The sequence below is a fragment of the Pseudoliparis swirei genome, chromosome 22, assembly GCF_029220125.1.
Source record: "Pseudoliparis swirei isolate HS2019 ecotype Mariana Trench chromosome 22, NWPU_hadal_v1, whole genome shotgun sequence".
Lineage (NCBI taxonomy): Eukaryota > Metazoa > Chordata > Actinopteri > Perciformes > Liparidae > Pseudoliparis > Pseudoliparis swirei.
Window position 1 is genome coordinate 7,567,220 of NC_079409.1, and position 22,395 is coordinate 7,589,614.

Here is a 22,395-nt window from a genome sequence, read left to right on the forward strand (position 1 = left end):
GAGTTTTCATGGAAGACACGAATTTGTCTGGATGACCCCAAACTTTTGAACGGTAGTGTATATCAAATTTTTTTCATGCCAACACTACACATGTGAACAAAAATTAGCAGCCAGCATTTCTTAAGTATTAGTGCAGAAATTAACAACCACCACGTGTCAGCAGCTTAAACGGAGACACAAGTAGCCACGGATTTAACAGCATAGCAGCCAGCTGATGGCTGATGGGATGTCCTCAAGAGGTATTCGTTTGTGACAGACAGTAGAAATATGAGCCGCACTAAGCTTGATGAAGCGCCTGTCGACAGCAGGTGACGGAAAATTCAGGTGTGAGCTACGTGGACAGCAGATATGACCAATGAAGAAGACCGGGGGGGCCCCGCGCGACGCCTTTAGGGATGTTAAATCCATTAAACTGTTCTTAAGGGACATGGTTGGACTTTTAAAAAGGCTCGTTTGTCAAAGAAATAAGACAAGAGGAGCAGCGGAAGCAGCACATTAGTGAGCAGGTGAAATGGCCCACGTGTGACGGACTCATCCCGTTGTGTTATCAGAGGATCTTCCTTTTCAGAGTTCCCAAAAAAACTGAATTAATAATCTAATTAATTAAAGTGCCAGAGACATTAAGCAGAACTCACAAATTATAAAGAATGACATGTCCCATTAATTCTCTCTCTCTCTCTCTCTCTGTATGAATCCATGGCCCAAAGCGACATGAAGAGAAGCAACAGCAGGCGATTTAAGCGTAATACTTTAATTCTGTTTTTGCTTTGGTGGAATTATCCCTGAAAATACAGACATGGATTTAATGTACCCATAAATTAAAGACTCCAATTGTAATTGTCTTTACATCATATTGCATCATCTGATTGATTTCTTTCGACCACAAACTCACCTTAGTCTAGAGGGGAATTGTCCTCACTGCATCTTAAAAAAATTCTTCATTGCGACATACATTGTCCCATTCTATGCTTTCATTTTCCACTTCTAACATACATAAGCCTAGCTGTGTGCATTTATGTCATTAAGCGCCATACATTTTAACAGACTGTATACTTCAAGTGTCTGTCAGCTCCCACATTCATACTGCATCTTTTCCATCAGGATCAGTCAGTCTTTAAGACACCTCTAGGTTTATATCGCATGTTGTCAGTTGAAAATAACATTGCTCCATGGGAAGTGCAATATCACAGAGTATTGGCATATGAAAGCGTCTCATCACTGTCGTCCTGCTTCCATGATGTCGCATTGTAACACAAGTCTTACAGGCTTCAGGGACATCGCCCCCCCCCAAAGGTCTATATAGGTCTGTCCTCCTCAGAGCTCTCAGAGTTCCCCTTGAAGCCGTGTGTATCTTAGTAGTAATGCACTCTTCCGATAGTTCCCGTTCCAGACCCCAGGATATCCGGCTGGCCGTTCCTCCAGATCTCGCGTATGATTCGTTCCCTCTCCTCCAGTCGCTGCGCCCGTTCCAGCTCCTCGGCCGAAGTAAATACGTTCACGCTCAGCGTCCCGTTCGATTGGCCGCTGTGATTGCCGACGGGGATTTCTGTGCTGGGCAAAGGGATGGGCGCCTCGGCGTCGTCCCCGTCTTCGTCGTCGTCGTCCTCGCTCTCCCCGTCCTCCTCGCTGATGTCCTTCAAGTGCTTTTTCTCGGGCGTGGCGGGGGCCACGTTGGCGCGCGGCTTGCAGGAGATGCGGATGACCAGGAGGCAGAGCGTCAGCACCAGGCCGAAACACACGCCGAGCACAAAGTAAAGGCCGAAGCTCTCTGGGTTGGCTGAGGAGAGAACAACAGGCACAGCATATTTATACTGCACATACCTCGTTGAATGTGTGCCACGCTGTTGTCTTTGATGTCTTTTTTTATATTCCTCTTGTTTATTTCTATATTATTGTGTATTGTATGTAGATATGTACGATGAGAGCTACGTGTAAACGGAGTCAAATTCCGTGTGTGTGTACACACACATGGCCAATAAAGCTGATTCTGATTCTGAAGGTTGGATGAAGCTAAATGTTGCGACTCCATCTTTTTGGACCGAGACCACTGTGACTGGTCTATTGTGCTGGGACTTACCTTTGATGTGTGCATATGCAGCTAAGCTGTTGCTCAGGAGGTCCATTTCTCTTTTCTTCACATCCATGGCGACCGTGACTCTGATTTCCTCCCACCTGAAAAACAACAAACATATGACACCCTATTATGACTCGGTATTAAATTAGATGTGGGTTTGTAATTCGACTGCACGTAGACGGCGTATTCGTGCTTTTTCAGGTGCTGAAAAGTCTTTGAAGTGTTCCCCGAGCACCCTTCCTCCAGAGTCACATTCCGTGCAGTGCCTGGATGTCAAACCCACTGACCACAATACTTAGCCATGGCGTTTTGGGTGGGATGAGGCTCAAACAAAAGCTCCTTTGTGTCCTCCTGAAGTTCTGGCTTAATCTGGGATCATCATAACGCATTTGGCACATGGCACTCTGCCTCTGCCGTTCTCTCTGAACCATGACGGGCCTCTATAAAAGAGGTCAGGAGTCAACTTTCCAAGTGCCCACAAAGGACTCCTCCCTGCCTGATGGGACTCCCAGATCAGTGTGTGAATCCCAGTGGAAAAGAGCACTGTGTTGTTGACTCTGGTGTATTGTTTGGACCTTTGTGTCCCTGACATTTAAGCTGTCGGTCCTCCCGGCATCCTGTCAGTCTGAGGAGCTCTATTGTGTTTTCAGCTGATCCCGTGTGACTCCTCGAAGGAAGTCCTCCTCTTAGTCAAACCTGCGCAGCCGTGCCCCAGATGTGAAACAAGAACAGTTTGAATCCATTCTCCTTTACAGTCACTTCTTTGTGTACAGCTATTATGCATCACGTGTTACCTTCGCGCTACTGCCTCACTCGGTAGCTTTTGTCTCCAGGAGAAACAAGCCGGTTTCTCAACTGAAATGGGTTTTGTTGCCCGCATTGAATACCGAACCCGGTCCGGTGGTGCTGCTGGGTCAACCGTCCTCAGCTCCCCTATTCCTCCACACTGCAGCCCTTATCTGCTGACTCTGGCTTATTTTCCCCTCCACTTTGCCATTTTGTGACCATTTTCCATCTCTTTTGACTTAACGACATCACGGTGTTGCACCATGAAAACACGTACGAGTGCAGATGGCAACATCTATAGGGGAGACCAGTTCAAAATAGGAAGCGCTTTTCATCTTTTCAGCGACATGTTAACGCCATTGCTCTTTCACATGTTCTTTGTGTTGTGGCTGACTGGGAAGAAGGGGAAAAAAAGACCCTCTTCATGTAAAACTAGAATGGGCACTCGGTAGAGCGCATACCTTCGCATATCACAAGATTGGGCATTGAATTATGAACATGTTGGCATTAGTTGCCAATTGGATAAAAATTGACCGTGCTATGGTATCAAATGGTCCCCGGATAATCACCAATCATCCCACCAAATTGCATGCGATTCAAGAAGATATTGACCTTTTCATGACCTTGACCTTGACCTTTGACCCGATCGATCCCAAAATCTAATCAAATGGTCCCCGGATAATAACCAATCATCCCACCAAATTTCATGCGATTCGGTTAAAAACTTTTTTTGTTATGCGAATAACACGCATACAAATAAATACACGGCGATCAAAACATAACCTTCCGCATTTTCAATGCGAAGGTAATAAATACACGGCGATCAAAACATAACCTTCCGCATTTTCAATGCGAAGGTAATGATGATGAACTCCAAAGCCGTCCCACATTTACACGTGCACACTTTTCTCTAAGTCGAACCTCATGTCACAATACCGACAGAACATATGGGTGTTCTCAAATTGCACAATCCACATGTTTGTGTTTGCATTTAATTCCAAATTGCACCCATTGATAACCCCAGTGCCTGATTTGTGTCATGATATGAATACCTCAATGATTTACACCGCATATTGCTTACTTGTAATTACATTCAAGCGTACAACCACACAGAGTGAACCGTATGTAATGCGGCTCTCTCGTGAACTTTAAAACGACGGCAAACATTCTCCAGTGAAAGCAGAGGTAAACAAGCGGAGCGCAGATGAAGTATAAAACTTACCACGAAATGAAACGATGAAGCACGTCCTCAGATCCAGCTCATAGTGTAATAGATCATGGCGATCACGCTTCTCTCTCTCTCTCTCTCTCCCCCCCGCTGGTGGACCAGGGCCTGTGATCTTTGGTCCTCAGGCTGAACCGTTCATTTGGCCGACCTGAGACGAGAGCAAACACACACACAGACAGACGTCAAGCCACATTAGATCCAAACTCGCTGAGGCGTCTGCAATGCAAACAACGACGGGCCGATTGCAGGACACACGGTCCAGCGAGAGACGAGAGGCAGGCTTTTAAATTTCACTGGTTCAACTGTGTACACACACGCCACTTTTTTAAAGTAGCCTACAAAAACCCAGTTTCAAGCAATCCAATACAACAAATCTACCACAAATTCTCCATTTTGGAAGATTTTGAGGACACAACTAATAATAATATATATACACTATGTGTTTATCACTGAGTGTGTAGTTAATAGCGTAGCTGCAGTCGGCCACAGGCCGTAAAGTGCACCACGGAAGTCGATCAAGTTGTGTCCTTTTTTGAAGTGTGGAAAAATACAGTTACAGCTGCAGTGTAATTGCAGCTTATATGTTCTCTCTGGAAAAGTGAGGAGAATTGAAATAGCAGTGAGACTTTGAAACAATGCTATCTTTTGCTTCAAACATCCAAAAGTTTCCCTTTCGGTAAACTTCCCTCACAAAGTTCCCTCACATCCCGAGCGGCTCTATGTGCTAGAATCCTCCAACACGGGCCCCAGAATCTCTTTCCTATACTCAATAAAAGGCCTATAATATGTGTGTGTGGGGGGGGTTTGTGCATTACATGCCAGCTGGGCGATCGAGGGCTGCGGAAAAAAATGCTGCGCTGTGAAGTTTTTCTAACTTGTAGCCCTGTTCAGAGAAAAGCTCCTCTGCCAGTTGCAGTTGGTTTAACGGAGCCTCTGCGCTTTCCAGTGTAGATTTTGATCTCGCTGACTCTTGGCAGATTCTATGTACACTGCAGAGCGCCTGACCGAGACCGAGCTCGGGGGGCTAAGTGACAGAGCGGTCACTATGGTAACATGCTTCCCAGACCACCCCCTTCCGTCCCTACGGCGAGCGATCCGACGGGCCTTTTGTTTTCGCAGAGCATCGTAGAGACGGACCCACGCGCTGTCTTCCTGTCGAGCTTCCTTCCTTTCTTTGCAATTAAGAACGAGTTCATCTCCTCGCTCCCGCAGAGCCTAATCCTTCCCTACTAATGGGATCTAGTCATGATTATCCAAAGCAGAGCTGGAGAGCAAAACACTTTCAACTAGAATGGGCACTCGGTAGAGCGCATACCTTCGCATATCACAAGATTGGGCATTGAATTATGAACATTTTGGCATTAGTTGCATGCCAATTGGATACAAATTTACCGTGCTATGGTAAAAAGAAGATTTTGACCTTTCCATGACCTTGACCTTTGACCCGATTGATCCCAAAATCTAATCAAATGGTCCCCGGATAATAACCAAACATCCCACCAAATTTCATGCGATTCAAGAAGATGTTGACCTTTTCATGACCTTGACCTTGACCTTTGACTCGATCGATCCCAAAATCTAATCAAATGGTCCCCGGATAATAACCAATCATCCCACCAAATTCCATGCGATTCAAGAAGATGTTGACCTTTTTCATGACCTTGACCTTTGACCTTTGACCTGATCGATCCCAAAATCTAATCAAATGGTCCCCGGATAATAACCAATCATCCCACCAAATTCCATGCGATTCGGTTTAATACTTTTTGAGTTAGGCGAATAACGCGCATACAAATAAATACGCGGCGATCAAAACATAACCTTCCGCATTTTCAATGCAAAGGTAATCAGATATTTTGTTTTTGTCTCGAGGGAAATAAAGTGAACGGCTCGAATGACTGCAGCAGCTCCTCAAGCCAAGGTCAAAGCTAAAGCCTGGACACCTCCAGTAACGGGCCTCTTCTCACACTGGAATGCAGCAAGTCTGAGCCTCATTCACACTCAGGCATCTGGTGGTTAATGACAACTGGAGAAGTGTTTAAAGCCAATCTAAACACTAATTATCCTGCCCTGTTGTTGTGTTGCGTTTTGGTTTTACATCAAGATGGAAATTATTAACAGACCTTCTCCTCCCCAGGTATGTATTATCCCATGACTCAACTTTCAGACGTTTTTCTCCGAGAGACTCAATTTGCTTTCCTTTTGCAAATGTTGCCCCACCCTACAGATTTGAGAAAAAGACCTCAATTACAATATGCATTTGAAGTATCATGTATAATTGTGTCTCATCATGTCCCATCACGTTATGCACACTTGCGTTATAAGATGCCTAAAATATTCCGAATGAAAGCAACACGACTCAAATTATCCTGATGTGATCGAATGCTGACACTAAAATACAACAAACCCTTCGATATATTTAACCAAGCACTTCAAACAACACACATTCACACCAATGCTATGCCATAAAAGTGAGAATATTGCATGAATCAAGACACCATATGGTGTTATTGTGTGTCGCAAAGCTGCAAACAATATCGGTTTACAAAAATAGATTCTGTTGGAACTTGTCGTTTATGGGATTTAAAACAAGCTTTCCTCTGCCTTTCATTATGATGTTCCAAATAATAATCACATGCATGAAACAAAACATGAAAAAAAGGAAGTCCTATCCTTACGAGTGGCGGCATGTGTCTTTGTGCCACGTCTGAGCTTCTGTGACGTGAATGTTTAGTCCTGTTTTCTGTCCCCGGCCTCATATCCTGAGGTCATCCCCTTCCCAGAGTCCTTTGCACGCTGCCGACTATTAAATAATCTCTTAACCCATCCCCACGTGCCTTACATTGTGTGGAAAACACATGTCTCCATCTCTTCACCTCATATTAAATCAAAACAAAATGTAATCCCGGTAACAAATGATTGGTTTGCTCAGCTCACGTCAGCGGTGTGTTATTTATGTTTATGTGAGGTCAGAGGAGAAAATGTGTTCAGGCTGCGGGCGGCATAAACACATCACGGTGTGCTGTGGGGGTCCTGAGAAGAGGTCGAACGCTATTTCTGACTGAGCATTGTTTCTTTTGGTTTGAGGAGTTGAAGAAAAGCTCCGAACTAAAATCTGTTGCGATATTTCCGTCGTCATCCACTTTGAGATAACCACAATGGCGCTTCCTTCCCACGGGGTTTGTCTGAACAACATCCAGGTCAAAGCCCTCCATCAGGATCATCGCCATTGTGTCAGATAAGTACGTCGAGGCAGAATGAATAAGCGGTCTTCTGCACGCGGAAGTCAACTTCGCTGATTCCTCAACAGAGTTGAAGTCCCTTTTTCCCTCGACACTCCACCAGCTTGTTTCCTAACCCAGCCACAAAATTCCCGTTGCACAATGAAGAACTCAAAGTCGTAACCCTTCACTGGGATTTATGCAGGGAGTCAAGCCACATTTGATTTATAAACAAGATGAAAAGGTCAGATTACACAAGGGCGCGCGTCGGTGTTATTTCCTCACGCGGACAGAAATATTTTCAATACTTTCAATTTCATTGGAGCCGCAACAATTCTTAGCACATCGGGCGGTCTTTCTGTGGCTCACAGGATGACGATTGGAATGTGATTACATTTCATTTGAAACCTAAGTCCCCACACAGACTCTGAGTGAGATGACAGAAGCAGCCATGAGTAGTTATGGTGTCTTTGCTCTTGATTAGGTTCATTAAAGCGTCGCATGCTTTGATTCCGCTGCCACTGTCTGGACTTTACGATGCACGGCATCAAATAAGCCAATCCGGGTAATTTTCTCCTCATTTCTTTTTTTTAAGCTTCTCCGCATGTTCCCCTTGAATAAATATACTGAATCAAAGCTCGGTCTTGCCACAGTTATTCTCCTCCTTAAGAAGAGCTCAGCTGATGAAAGTCTGAAGCTGGAGAAGAAAAGCATCTGCTGGATGTCTCTCCACGAGGCATTCATCACACGCCTGTGATCATGCCAGATAACGGACTCCGAGTACTGAAACTAAATGGAACTTTGAGCCCTCGCCTGAGGAGCTGAGGTGCAGGCGATCACTTTCCACTCGGTGAACGGAAACATTGTCCAAAACAAGATGGCCGTCCGCGCCGTCTATGGAAGCATTCATGGATGAAAGGTCATTTCTTGTGGAAGCCGCCCACAGCGAGGTCTCATCCCCTCCAAGAAAGGTTGCAACTTAAATTTCTGTAGAAAGTAAGAGCGCATTTCTTCCCAGTTCCTCTTGACATAAAGATCTTGGGTTTCAAGCTGTGCAAACCATTAGTGGTGCTTCCTCCTTGTCAAAGGCCCGCCGGGGGATCTGACTGAGAGGGGGAAACTGTTGCATTTGGAAACAGGACCGGCATGTGGTTACCATCAATACAGAGACGTGGAGCCCCGGGTGAGGTTGACCTCTGATGGACCCTGGTCAGAGAGTATTTGCAAATACCTTTCCAGCTTGTTTTATTCTGTCAAACGATGCCAAGTTGGAGGGGCTACACTCAAAAGCAGAAGAAGTGTTGTCCATATCTCTCCCCTCTCTTCAACCAAAGGTTAAACAAATGGAGTGATGCGCACTCCAAAGCCGGAGGAAGTCAAGGACAGTTTATCCTCGACTTTTAAACAGCAGCAGCAAAAGTATCTCAAACGAAGGTCCGCCTCCCTCGCTTGTTGCGGTGCTTTCCACCCTGTCACACTGTGTCATACAGCAGATGCAGTTTGGCTTTATTTGTTTGTATTTGTTGCTTTATTTTCATCTGCACACACCTCCAGATACATGTATGATATTTGACCCCTGCACCCATCCGAAAGGTGCGTTCACATCAGAAGCAAAGCTATTTTTCGCGTCGCCCAAAACGCGTGAGTTTACTCGCTCGACCGTTCGCCGTGTTCAGGCCATAAGCATTGAGACGCTGCGCGAGGGGCGGGGTTTATCTCCGTGTCTCGTCTCCGTAAAGACCGTTATCATTTCCTTCACCGATGAAGTTACTGTTACGTCTGAAAGACTTCCGCTTCCAGCGCTACGAGAGCGGAACTCGAGAGCTGATTGGCCCGAGTTGCGAGATTACCGCCTCAAAGTTGAAATATTTCAACTCTGGGCGAAAATCTTGCCGCTGTAAACGCGTCGCCCACATCGCGTCGCCCCAAACGCCCCCAAAAATATTGCGTCTATCGCAGCCACGCGCGTCTGGACGTTGACTTTTCATGGGATTCGGTTGCGCGAAAAAATCGTTTCGGCATGTATTGGACTACTCTGAACTCAAAGACAAACAGCTCCAGTGAATGCAAAGTTAGAACTTGCCCAACTTTTATTAGCTTTGCTCTCGACTGGGTCTTAACTGGAAATACATTGAGATATAAACCTGTGTTGTTTGTGTAGCATTCACACTTTGACAGTTTGGTTCCATGAGACGAGTCGATCTTATCCAAACTTCTTGAATAAGGTTTAGTGTTTGAAACAGTTCCTGAAAGAAAGCTTTGTTTCGTCATGTGTTGATGTGTATGTCTTTGGGCTTGCACTGTATTTGACATGGACTCAATGAACAACAGCTTCAAGTACAAAAACTCCTCCAGGAATAAACGCAGACTCAAACCAGTCAGGCATTGTCGGACAATTATTATTTGACTTTACACATTTTTCTTCAAGAGTATCGGGTTTTCAATTAAACAGCTTGGCTCAGAGTAACTGCAACCCTCGCCCCAATAAATCCCTGTGTATCTTTAGGTCATAAAAAGAGAACCACAATGCACTGCTTGTCCTGTGAGGAGCAGATTGTGTGGCCGATGGCAGGTAACGGGAGAAATGGGACTACGCTGTGGGTTAGGGCAAGTGGATAATAGCACCCAGATGTGTTCCTGATGTGAGGCAGAGTCTGAATAGTTTAATATGTAAATCAAAGATGTCCTGTGTTCCATCTTCATACAGTCGTTATCGCGGTACCAATCGAGCGGCGCTTACGGCATCCAGAAACTTTGTGTGTGTGTGTTTGCCGACATGGTTTATTTGCGAGTGTGTGTTTGTGATGTTCGTCACTGATTGTCTGTGTAAATTCCCATATGTTCAAATTGATTCATATGAGCATTCCTCCATGGTTCTCCAAAGCAGTGGGCTTTAGATCGTCCTAAACTCAGAGCTCTAAAAATAGAGCCATGATTTCACCCGTTCCATCGATCTGGGCCACCGTCCAGCAGCATGCCAACGCCACACACTGTATCAATTACATGGACCCTGCAGATTACTGCGTGACACAAAACATGTGTTTGCCCTCAGCATGATTGGGTCGGTAGCGTTTACTCCATAGAGCTAATGAACACGGCGCGGCTCCACAAGATTTAGGGGGTTCAGAAAAGTGTGTGTCGTAAAAGTGAAGGATGGTGCACATTTTCTGCTCTTTAAAAAGGCCTGTATGACTGCTAATGACCTATAATAGCGACCAGTAGTAGTCAACAGTATTGCCATTCTTTAGAATTACAGTAGCATTTTATTTTTCTATAAACAGAGATGAGCACATAAGCCTTTTAAAACAGACCCGACAGAAACACATTCTTTCGGGTCTTGTCAGTAAGTTCCTTATCACATGGGAAGATGTTGTGGAGAGATAATTGACACTTTTGGGGGGGGGGGGTAAGGAATGAAATGTTGTGTGACAGTTATTAGCTTGTGGGGCTGACGGAGAGAATACAGTCTCGAAAAATAAAGATCTCAGAGCTGTTTTGTCATTGGTTCTTATCTTCTAGGACATTGACTCATGGTGTGTCTCTGATTGTCGATTTAAGACTGCATCGAGACTGTGACAAACTAAATCTTGGGTAAACACCCTTTTGCTAATATCATTTTACACATGTACCAACTATGTTACAGTTATAGTATATTGCATCCTGCTTGACCAAATATTCACGTATAGTTTCAACAAAACAAAAGGCCACTATTCTCAGCACGCTCAAAGGCATTTCTGCATGCGTCTCAGTTTCCGTGGTCCCTTCATATGTGTGTGTGTGTAGCTATATGCTTGTATTTGCATGTGTTTGTATCCGAAAATAAAATCCACTGGAATTAGCGTGTCAAACATCTGCCCGAGTTTAAACAGGCGAGTGTCTGGACGAGTGAAGCTCCGACTAGAAGGCAATAAGCCGTGAGCGCTGTCAGACATCAGGGGTTGATGGGAGCTTTGCTCAACACAGTCTGTGAGACAAATGATTCATCAAACTCCCTTTTCTGTCTTACTCGAAAATATCCTCCTGGTTACTCAATGCCAGTGAGATTAGAGCTGCAGTGGTGAGCAGCACATACGTTCTTGCCAAGTACATCTTCATATTGAACTATACATAATGTCAGCATTTATTTTTGAACAAGGATTCTATGAACAGGATTATCTCACGCGGTAAAGTGCACTGTGTAAACCTTTTGTTCATGAAAGGAATTCATCTTTCCCAACTGCTGCATGAAGTTCCTTAAATTTACTATCTATCTAATAATAGCCAGCAGGGTGTGACTCTGGTGTCAGGTGTCTTAATAATGACTCTACTTCTCACTTCATTTATTACCTCAGAGTTTATGGTTGCAATCGACAGTTTCAAGTCTTCTTCAATACACTGTGATGTTCATTTGGTAAAAGATCATCCCATTTAGGGTAAAGTGGATGTTAAAGCTGGGTGTGGTTTCCAGTTTGGGAGTTTTAGACGTATTAGAACTTCACATTGTGTTTCAGTTTAAGAAAGTGTAACATTTTGTGACTGAAAAATGTCTTATTCAGCATTCGGTTGGAACTCGCTTTACCATCTCGTGTCACTGCTGGTTGTAAAAAGCCCAACGGCCACGGGCAAAAAACAAAAAGGCAATGACTAAAATGTCGAATTCCAGGTTTCAAAAAAGTCGTCCACAAACCAAGATGTCATGTTGACTACGTCCGCTTCTTATATCCAGTGGATGGCTAGATTATCGTGTTTTAAGACAGCAAAAACATGATTATAGAAATGGATTTGAAGGTTGAACAAGTATTTAATAAATCCCCTTAAATTATACAACACAAGGATGTCTTTCTAGTTTAAATTATTATTATTTAAGTTAAAAAATAACAGATAGCAGTGGGAACGGTGAGCAGCAGTAACAATTGAATTGACCCCTCTGTCATGGGAAAGACTGCTTCAAAGAGATCAGCTGATAATACGGTAATCTGGTTAAATGGCTGCATGTCATTGTCTAAATATGTGCCATAAAATCTATTCTCACAGTATCTCCATATTACATCCATTAATTACTCATCTCTCCTGTAAAGATATGACTATCCTTGGTCTCTAGTAGAGGTCAATCAGAGTCATAGGTCAGTTAAAACAGGTGGGGTTTGGCTAAAAGTGGAAATATGTTCTGCCAAAGCACGACTGGGATGTGTAAGGGAGCCACTGGTGGGCTACAGTCTTGCAAAGGGTCAGGCTGAACCGCATTTTGAATTTGAATTGTCTGCGTGTCCATAGAGACACATCATAAACATGGAGACCTAAATAGCTGAACATACACTTAAATTGCAAATTATCTCATTACCTAAGTGCCTACTAGTTAGAATAGCACATTAAAGAAGCTGCTTTATACTCTGAATGGCGGAACACCCCCTGGGACTATTTAGTTAGACTTAATCAGCCAAATCCATTGTCTATGAAGATGCTCCAGGCTTTTTACAATATGGCTTCATTACATGCACTGGTTGCTGGCCTTTTAGTAGATAACACGAACAAATAACAGCACATGTGACCCCTTATCTTAGAAGAGGTTGTTTTTGTTTCTTGTCACTGTGAAAATGCTATGCAGGGTTCTTTTTGCCTGAATAATCTCTGCTTTGTTTAGATTGAAATTTACGGTATCTCCCCCTGCGAACAGATTGGTACCCTTGGAGTTTAAACATGCAGTTAAAATTAGAGTTTGACCTCTGACCTCTGGCTAAATGGAGTAAGTTAACAACCATCCTCGGGATGGATAAGACAGGACGGCTGATAACTGAGTCTGTGGGATTTTGGGAAAAGGAAAGTCGGCTGCCATGAATAGCGTGGAGAGGTCACACAGGAGTCAACTCTTCCCAGTCGGCCTTGAAAGGGTTACTTAACCAAGCATTCACACTCATCCTCTGGAAGGTTATCTGATCGACTGGAGGAGACAAAGCTAAAGTGCTGCCGGCCCACTCAGATTGTGTGAATTATAGGAGACCAGCCCTTTGCAGCCTGCACCCATCACCTCCCTCTTCCCTCATCTTGCCTACTCCCTGATAAGAGGTGCTAACCACAAACGTCCAGTTAGAGAGAGAGAGAGAGAGAGAGAGAGAGAGAGAGAGAGAGAGAGATGGGAGCAGAACCATCTGGTCAACTGTTGTCCTTTATGAATGTGTCAGAGTTCATATTAAAAAAATAGGAACAGCTGAAAAAGAAACAGAGCCAGATGCACCATGTGACGTCTCTCACCTCAGTTGTTTTTGATTAGAGGACGTCCGCTCCTTCTCCCGAGAAACACAAAATGCGACAGGATGTTTTATTTGATTGTAACATGGTGACAGCTAATTTATCACCACAAGGTTAGCCAATAGCAGCTGCACAGGAAAGCCAACCCCTGTGCTGTCCTGTCTCACGGATTAAATGCAGCATCAGCTCCTCTTTGGCAGCAGTAAATCAAACACATGCAGAACACACACACACACACATTTACCAGGACGACACTGATAAACTGACGCGGCTTGGACGGATGTGAATATTTTGCCTCGTCTTGAATTGATATTTACAAAACAGAGTGCTACATCGTAATAAGATATGGTTATTACTGTAAACAGCCACCAGAATGCAATTCATTTCACTTGAGCTGCTGTAATGGAAACCAGATACCACATTTTATGGCACAAGGAAGTTTTCCAAAACATAAGCACCTCTAAACAAGCCTGCCAAACTCACGTTTTAGTTCACACGAGATGCAGAGCCCGGAAACTGCAGACACTCAACTACCGAGAAAGTTCCCCCATTGTACAAGGACAGTGACAGAAAAGATGTGTTTCACTGGGGTTTCTATGGTACTCTACACACACTGAAAACTGTCAAACTCACCAGTCTGTGATGAAAAGAAACGTCCCTCTGAAACGGTTCAGTCCACACAGAAAAGTTTCGGGCAAAGTCTTCTTTCCCTCCAAATGTAGCACGAAACACAGCATTACAAGTAGTCCTGACTGTTTCACTTGATTCCCTGTTGTTGCTGTGGTCAAGTCCTGAAGAGTGAGCGTGTGTGTGTGTGTGTGTTTCTGTGTGTGTGTGTGTGTGTGTCCGCCTGAGAGAGTGTGTGTACAGAGTCTGGGGAAAGTTTGTACATGTGTTGATGTGTATGTCTTTGGGCTTGCACTGTATTTGACATGGACTCAATGAACAAAGTTCAAGAGAAAACTCCTCCAGGAATCACGCAGACTCAAACCAGTCAGGCATTGTCGGACAATTAAAATTTGACTTTAACATTTTCTTCAAGAGTATCGGGTTTTCAATTAAACAGCTTGGCTCAGGTAACTGCAACCCTGCGCGAATAAATCCCTGTGTATCTTTAGGTCATAAAAGAGAACCACAATGCACTGCTTGTCCTAGGATATGTCGTGTGCAGGAAAACGAGAAAAGACTAACTGTGCGATGTTGGCAGTAAAGTAAATTTACAACCAGATGTTGTCCTGTGTAGGCAGAGTCGATCATTTTAAATATCCCTTTTCTATAAAGTTTGGTGTAAGTTGGTGCACTCGCTCCGTAAGCTAATGCAATGCCAGCGCGTTCTTCCAGCCTATGCAGAGACTACTTGTGTGTCGTTGTTTACCGGTGGGTTATTGAGATTGTTTTGACTCTTGACAAGAAGAATAGCCTATTCCTTACTAGATTTTCATGTTAAGAAATTCCCAAATGTTGTTCAATTTGTTGGGATAAAAGAAATAAACACCATTATCTCCTTGAGTTTTTATGGATTACTTCTAAATACACAAGATCTAAATGTTTTCTGATAAATCAAGTCGCAGAAGTGCACAAGTGCAGAGTGCAGCCACGTATCAATCTGGCCTGCAGATCGTGGGAACACAATCTGAAATGTTCCAGGTAGCCTAAATGAAGGCTATTTTCATTAGGTGGCCGACACAAACATCCAAATTAGCTTCGAAAATGTCGTCCCAAATTAAGGAGGTGACTTATTTGTCACTGCTACTTAAAACTCTTTGGCCGTTGTCATTTGACCTCACGAGGCACGCTGAAACTAGATCTTTTTAGTAGGATCACGTATTTCAACTTAGCACAGACCACTTTTAATTAGAGCTTCGCTCCTTGGTTTGCCTAAATCATGTGCCACAGCTCTAGCTTTTAAATTATATAAAGCCATTGCCCGAAAGACATTGATCGGTCTTGTCAGTAGTTCCCAATCTTCATGGGAAAAAGATGAAGAAGTAGTGACAGCGTTTTTAGATCTCGAAGTCACGTTGGAGAGTTATTTCTACACCCTGCTGGGGCTTGAAACACCGGTCTCCATCCACACTTCACTAAAACAACAGCTCTAGGCGCTGCCAATGTGGCCAAACTTTGTTAACTACTTTAAAATGCATTAAAACGCCCACGGGTTTTCTACTCCAAATAACTCCTCCACTGCCTTCCAAATGGACTTAACCTATCCTTTCAATCACCCGTCTTGATCAATTACAGTTAAGGCTGGAACAACTTTGTGAACAAGTTAGTTTAAAGTTTTCTGACTGCATTGATCATATTCTACTGGATCACTCATGTCTCAGATGTCCACTGTCCCTGGGGATTTTACACGGCCTTTCAATGAGGTAGGTAATTGGTATGAAACGGAAAGAGCAGGGAGGAGAAAAGAAGAGGAAGGAATCAAGCAATGAAATGTAAGGGGAAATTGACTTAAAGAAATAACATCTAATTAAGGGCTGACCAAGCGACTTCTCTGGACTTAAACGGACTGAGTCCAGTGGATCAATGAACACGGTCTATCGAAAGCTGAAAGCGGGAGGGCAGTGGTTGATGGGGATCCGTCTGCAGGGGGGAATGAACCACAAGGTCAGTGTGTACGAAACGTCGGACGGAGGGGATGGTTTAACAATGCACTCGTCCAAACTCGCATAACCATCCTGTCACTATGAAGTGATAATATGCAGCTTCAGTGGAGCCAGCACATATTCATTGCCAATCAGGTTTCTTGATCTGCACTAAGCATAGATGTCAGATTGATCGCCCTTTGATACAGAGGATGTCTATGATTACGGATTTTAAGACAGAAACAGAAAAACACTTATAAATGGATTTGAAGTTGACAAGAAATACAACCAATTTCAACCAAGATGTCTTTCTAGTCTTAAATATTATATTAGTTAAAAAATAACAGCATCAGTCAGGTGTGACTCTGGTGTCAGGTGTCTTAATAATGACTCTACTTCTCACTTCATTTATTACCTCAAGTTTAGTTGCAATCGACAGTTTCAAGTCTTGCTTCAATACACTGTGATGTTCATTTGGTAAAGATCATCCCATTTAGGGTAAAGTGGATGTTAAAGCTGGGTGTGGTTTCCAGTTTGGGAGTTTTAGACAGTATTAGAACTTCACATTGTGTTTCAGTTTAAGAAAGTGTAACATTTGTGACTGAAAATGTCTTATTCAGCGACCGGTTGGAACTCGCTTTACCATCTCGTGTCACTGCTGGTTGTAAAAAGCCCAATGACCACGGGCAAAAAAACAAAAAGTGCAATGACTAAAATGTCGAATTCAGGTTTCAAAAAAGTAGTCCACAAACCAAGATGTCATGTTGACTTCACGTCCGCTTCTTATATCCAGTGGATGGCTAGATTATGCGTGTTTAAGACAGCAAAAAACATGATTATAGAAATGGATTTGAAGGTTGAACAAGTATTTAATAAACGTCCTTAAATTATACAACACAAGGATGTCTTTCTAGTTTAAATTATTATTATTTAAGTTAAAAAATAACAGATAGCAGTGGGAACGGTGAGCAGCAGTAACAATTGAATTGACCCCTCTGTCATGGGAAGACTGCTTCAAAGAGATCAGCTGATAATACGGTAATCTGGTTAAATGGCTGCATGTCATTGTCTAAATATGTGCCATAAAATCTATTCTCCACGAGTATCTCCATATTACATCCATTAATTACTCATCTCTCCTGTAAAGATATGACTATCCTTGGTCTCTAGTAGAGGTCAATCAGAGTCATAGGTCAGTTAAAACAGGTGGGGGTTTAGTACAAAAGTGGAAATATGTTCTGCCAAAGCACGACTGGGATGTGTAAGGGAGCCACTGGTGGGCTACAGTCTTGCAAAGGGTCAGGCTGAACCGCATTTTGAATTTGAATTGTCTGCGTGTCCATGAGACACATCATAAACATGGAGACCTAAATAGCTGAACATACACTTAAATTTACAAATTATCTCATTACCTAAAGTGCCTACTAGTTAGAATAGCACATTAAAGAAGCTGCTTTATACTCTGAATGGCGGAACACCCCCTGGGACTATTTAGTTAGACTTAATCAGCCAAATCCATTGTCTATGAAGATGCTCCAGGCTTTTTACAATATGGCTTCATTACATGCACTGGTTGCTGGCCTTTTAGTAGATAACACGAACAAATAACAGCACATGTGACCCCTTATCTTAGAAGAGGTTGTTTTTGTTTCTTGTCACTGTGAAAATGCTATGCAGGGTTCTTTTTGCCTGAATAATCTCTGCTTTGTTTAGATTGAAATTTACGGTATCTCCCCCTGCGAACAGATTGGTACCCTTGGAGTTTAAACATGCAGTTAAAATTAGAGTTTGACCTCTGACCTCTGGCTAAATGGAGTAAGTTAACAACCATCCTCGGGATGGATAAGACAGGACGGCTGATAACTGAGTCTGTGGGATTTTGGGAAAAGGAAAGTCGGCTGCCATGAATAGCGGAGAGGTCACACAGAGTCAACTCTTCCCAGTCGGCCTTGAAAGGGTTACTTAACCAAGCATTCACACTCATCCTCTGGAAGGTTATCTGATCGACTGGAGGAGACAAAGCTAAAGTGCTGCCGGCCCACTCAGATTGTGTGAATTATAGGAGACCAGCCCTTTGCAGCCTGCACCCATCACCTCCCTCTTCCCTCATCTTGCCTACTCCCTGATAAGAGGTGCTAACCACAAACGTCCAGTTAGAGAGAGAGAGAGAGAGAGAGAGAGAGAGAGAGAGAGAGAGAGAGATGGGAGCAGAACCATCTGGTCAACTGTTGTCCTTTATGAATGTGTCAGAGTTCATATTAAAAATAGGAACAGCTGAAAAAGAAACAGAGCCAGATGCACCATGTGACGTCTCTCACCTCAGTTGTTTTTGATTACAGGACGTCCGCTCCTTCTCCCGAGAAACACAAAATGCGACAGGATGTTTTATTTGATTGTAACATGGTGACAGCTAATTTATCACCAAGGTTAGCCAATAGCAGCTGCACGAAAGCCAACCCCTGTGCTGTCCTGTCTCACGGATTAAATGCAGCATCAGCTCCTCTTTGGCAGCAGTAAATCAAACACATGCAGAACACACACACACACACATTTACCAGGACGACACTGATAAACTGACGCGGCTTGGACGGATGTGAATATTTTGCCTCGTCTTGAATTGATATTTACAAAACAGAGTGCTACATCGTAATAAGATATGGTTATTACTGTAAACAGCCACCAGAATGCAATTCATTTCACTTGAGCTGCTGTAATGGAAACCAGATACCACATTTTATGGCACAAGGAAGTTTTCCAAAACATAAGCACCTCTAAACAAGCCTGCCAAACTCACGTTTTAGTTCACACGAGATGCAGAGCCGAACTGCAGACACTCAACTACCGAGAAAGTTCCCCCATTGTACAAGGACAGTGACAGAAAAGATGTGTTTCACTGGGGTTTCTATGGTACTCTACACACACTGAAAACTGTCAAACTCACCAGTCTGTGATGAAAAGAAACGTCCCTCTGAAACGGTTCAGTCCACACAGAAAAGTTTCGGGCAAAGCCTTCTTTCCCTCCAAATGTAGCACGAAACACAGCATTACAAGTAGTCCTGACTGTTTCACTTGATTCCCTGTTGTTGCTGTGGTCAAGTCCTGAAGAGTGAGCGTGTGTGTGTGTGTGTGTTTCTGTGTGTGTGTGTGTGTCCGCCTGAGAGAGTGTGTGTACAGAGTCTGGGGAAGAGGTGGTAACTTCCTCTCAAAGTTGGAGACGGGGTGAGTAAGAGAGTTTTTCTCTCTCTCGGCTCCAATCCACGAGAAGCAGGAAAAGCTGTCATGCTATCCCCCTTTTCAGATGGAAAAAAAAAAAGGAACAGCCTAAAAAGGGCAAGCTCGGGAAAGAGGGGAGGGAGGAGAGCAGTGTGTGTGTGTGTGTGTGTGTGTGTGTGGGTGGGGGGTTATTTTCCTCTGTTGTTAAGGAAACCGACAGAGAGCAACTCCAGGAAAAATAGCTCAGGTTTTTTTCATACACAGTTCAGTGTGACAGGAAAACAACAACAACAACAACATGTATAGCCGATGTGTCGCTGCTGTAAAAGTAAACTTTTACAACAAGTAAGTTGTTGCTTTGTAGATCTACGAGGAACAGTTTGCCATTTTTGGAAATACTCCTCTCTTTCTTGATAAAAGTTTGGTGTAAAGTTGGTAGAGCACTCGCTCCTGTAAGCTACATGCGAGGTGCCAGCAGCCGGTTAGCTTCCAGTCCTTATGCTAAGCTAGGCTAACTAGCTGCAGCCCTATGTTTACCGGTGGGGTATGAGAGGTATTGTTCTCATATGACTCTTGACAAGAAAGCAAATAAGCCTATTTCCTTAACACTAGACAGTTTATCATGTTTGAAGAAATATTAAGAAATGCATTTGTTCTAATTCTGTTGGGATGACAATGAAAAGAAACACATTTATCCTCCTTGTGATGTTTGTTGATGAGATTATACTCTCTAAATATTCATCAAATCTCTTAGTGTTTTCGTGGAAGATAAACTACAATGTGCTGGCAGAAAGTGTCACAAGATGCAGATGTAGCGTTGTGTGTCTCGCGCTCTGCCGCCGTGCCGCTTACGATGCGATGGAGAACCTGAATTCTCAGAAATGTTACGGCAGCGTGCAGCTCTAAAGTGAAGGCTATTTGGTTTAGTTGGAGTGGCCCGACACAAAACATCGCAAACATGTACATCTCGATAATATGTCGACTCCCATGCTTAAGGAGGTGACTTACTAATTGCTAACAGCTGCGAGCTGAAAAAACTCTTTTGGCCGATTGCGTCAATGTTCGACCTCACGACCGAGGCGACGCTGAGAACAATGATCTTCTTCTAGTTTCAGGACTCATGCGCGTCACATTTTGCAAACAGCATCACGACCAGCGTTTCTTCAACTTGTGAGAGCCTTCCGCTCTCCCTGTGGGTTTCGCCGTAAATCTTGGTCGCCACCAAGCTCGGCTTCGACGAAATTATATTAAAGCCATGTGCCCCGAAAGGGCATAGTGACACTTTTGATTAACGTCGGCCCAACTCTTCATGGGAAAAAAAAGAAAGAAGAAAAGCTCAGAGCGGTGAAATCAAGCGTTCACTTTAGATTCCTCCGACAGGTCAGCGTTAGAGCAGAGTTATTGTGCTACACCCTGCTGGGGCTTGAAAGAACATCCTGGTCTCCATCCCACACATGTCACTCATAAACCCGCTCGCTAACTTGAGCAGCCTGCCAATGAGTGGCCACAACATCTTGTGATAGACTCACTTCAGTTAAAATGTCATTAAATACTGGACCCACAGGGCTTTTTCATCACTCCAAATCAAACATCCTCCCACTGCCTCTTTCTCAAATTTGGACTTACCCGTATCCTCTTCCAATTCACCCCCCTGTCATCTGAATCAATGTAGAGGTGTAGAGGCTGGAACATGGCTTTTGGGAAAAGTTAGATTTAAATGTTTCTCTGAGCTGCATTAGTTCATCACATTCCTGACTGGATCACCTCATGTCTGCCAGATGTCCACCTGTCCCTGGGGCTGATTTATACACCGGCACTGGTTTGGTCCAATGAGGGTGGATAAGGTATAGGGGTAATGAGAACGGAGAGAGAGACAGAGGAAGGAAGAAAAAGAAGAAGAAGGAAGAGAAAATACAAGCGAGAGAAATGTGAGAGGAGGTGAAAATTAGACTTAAAGAGAAATGAGAGCAGTCTAATTACAGGGCACATGTGACTCCCAAGGCGGACTTCTCCTGGATCATGTCAGACGGACCTGAACGTGCCAGAGTGGAGTTCAATGCGAAGACACGGTCTATCCTGATAAGCTGAGAACAGGGAGGGACACGGGGCTGATGATCGGGGAGAGTCCGTCTGCAGGTGGGGAGGATGAAACGAGCAGCGAAGGTGCACGTGTGTGCGTACGTGCGGACGGAGGGGGATGGTGGGTACATTGAAACAAGATAGCACTCGTCCACAAAGCTCGCAGCAACAAAAGCCAACAATCATCTTTAACCTAGATTAATATTTGCAGTGCTTTTAATAAGAGAGTCGCCTCGCCCACTCATTTTCCAGAGGTTGCCACACAGGGCCTTTGTTGGCGATCTGCACTGCGGCGATGGCGTGTGAATGAATGGCGCACGGCGACCTTTGATGTGAGGCTGTGTTTGGCTGCGACAGATTACAAAGCACAGAAAACCAAGAAAAGAAACACTTGAGCTCAAGGAAAGAGAAAAGAGGCCGAACTGCAAACACAACACAATCCACTTGGAAGGAAAGCAGTGATTTTTTCTCTCCTGAAGAATACTAATAAAATGAGATGGAAGATAAATACGACACCACCCATAGGTGACTCATCTGCTCAGTGAAATGAATATCTTCGGAGGGCGCCCTGAGAGAATGACCATTGTTCTTTCTTAAATCAAAACGTGCTGAGCTGTCAAACTGTAAACACATGTTGCCATGAGGTTTAGCTATGGCAACGTTGATGAGGAAACAGCAGGAGGATAGGCAGACAAAGGAGAGAGGGGTGGGGGAAGACATCATTGTCACTTTTTAATGTAGGTTAGCACGAAGCTTGTCAAAGTACAAACACTTTGGCAGACACAAACTGCTTATTATCTCTTCCTTGGCGAATCTGAAGATGGGTCCTGTCTAGGTCTTCACTTTCAGGTACTCTCCACACCTTTTCCAAGTGCATGGAAAAACACATTGGCCTCTGGTGCCGCCCCCCCATAAAGAATACCTCTGAGGGCATACCTGCCTGCAGTAGCTTCTTTATGGGACAGATGGGAACTTGAGCTC

General features: G+C 43.9%; 1 protein-coding gene across 1 annotated transcript; it reads right to left on the bottom strand.

The window, feature by feature from the left end:
- Positions 1-735: 735 nt before the first annotated feature.
- Positions 736-14,401, bottom strand: eva1ba (eva-1 homolog Ba (C. elegans)). Its single transcript, XM_056444905.1, has 4 exons — positions 14,168-14,401; positions 4,083-4,236; positions 2,078-2,172; positions 736-1,777 (listed from the first exon to the last, which is right to left on the bottom strand). The coding sequence occupies exons 3-4, from the start codon at positions 2,142-2,144 to the stop codon at positions 1,353-1,355; spliced, it is 492 nt and encodes a 163-aa protein (XP_056300880.1). The 5' UTR covers positions 2,145-2,172; positions 4,083-4,236; positions 14,168-14,401; the 3' UTR covers positions 736-1,352.
- Between the last annotated feature and the right edge of the window lie 7,994 nt (positions 14,402-22,395).

Excerpts from the sequence above, each read along its gene's own strand:
- eva1ba (XM_056444905.1), bottom strand. The coding sequence starts at position 2,144 with ATGGATGTGAAGAAAAGAGAAATGGACCTCCTGAGCAACAGCTTAGCT. Across the intron at positions 1,778-2,077 it reads TGCATATGCACACATCAAAG|CCAACCCAGAGAGCTTCGGC; the intron begins GTAAGTCCCAGC and ends TTCTCTCCTCAG.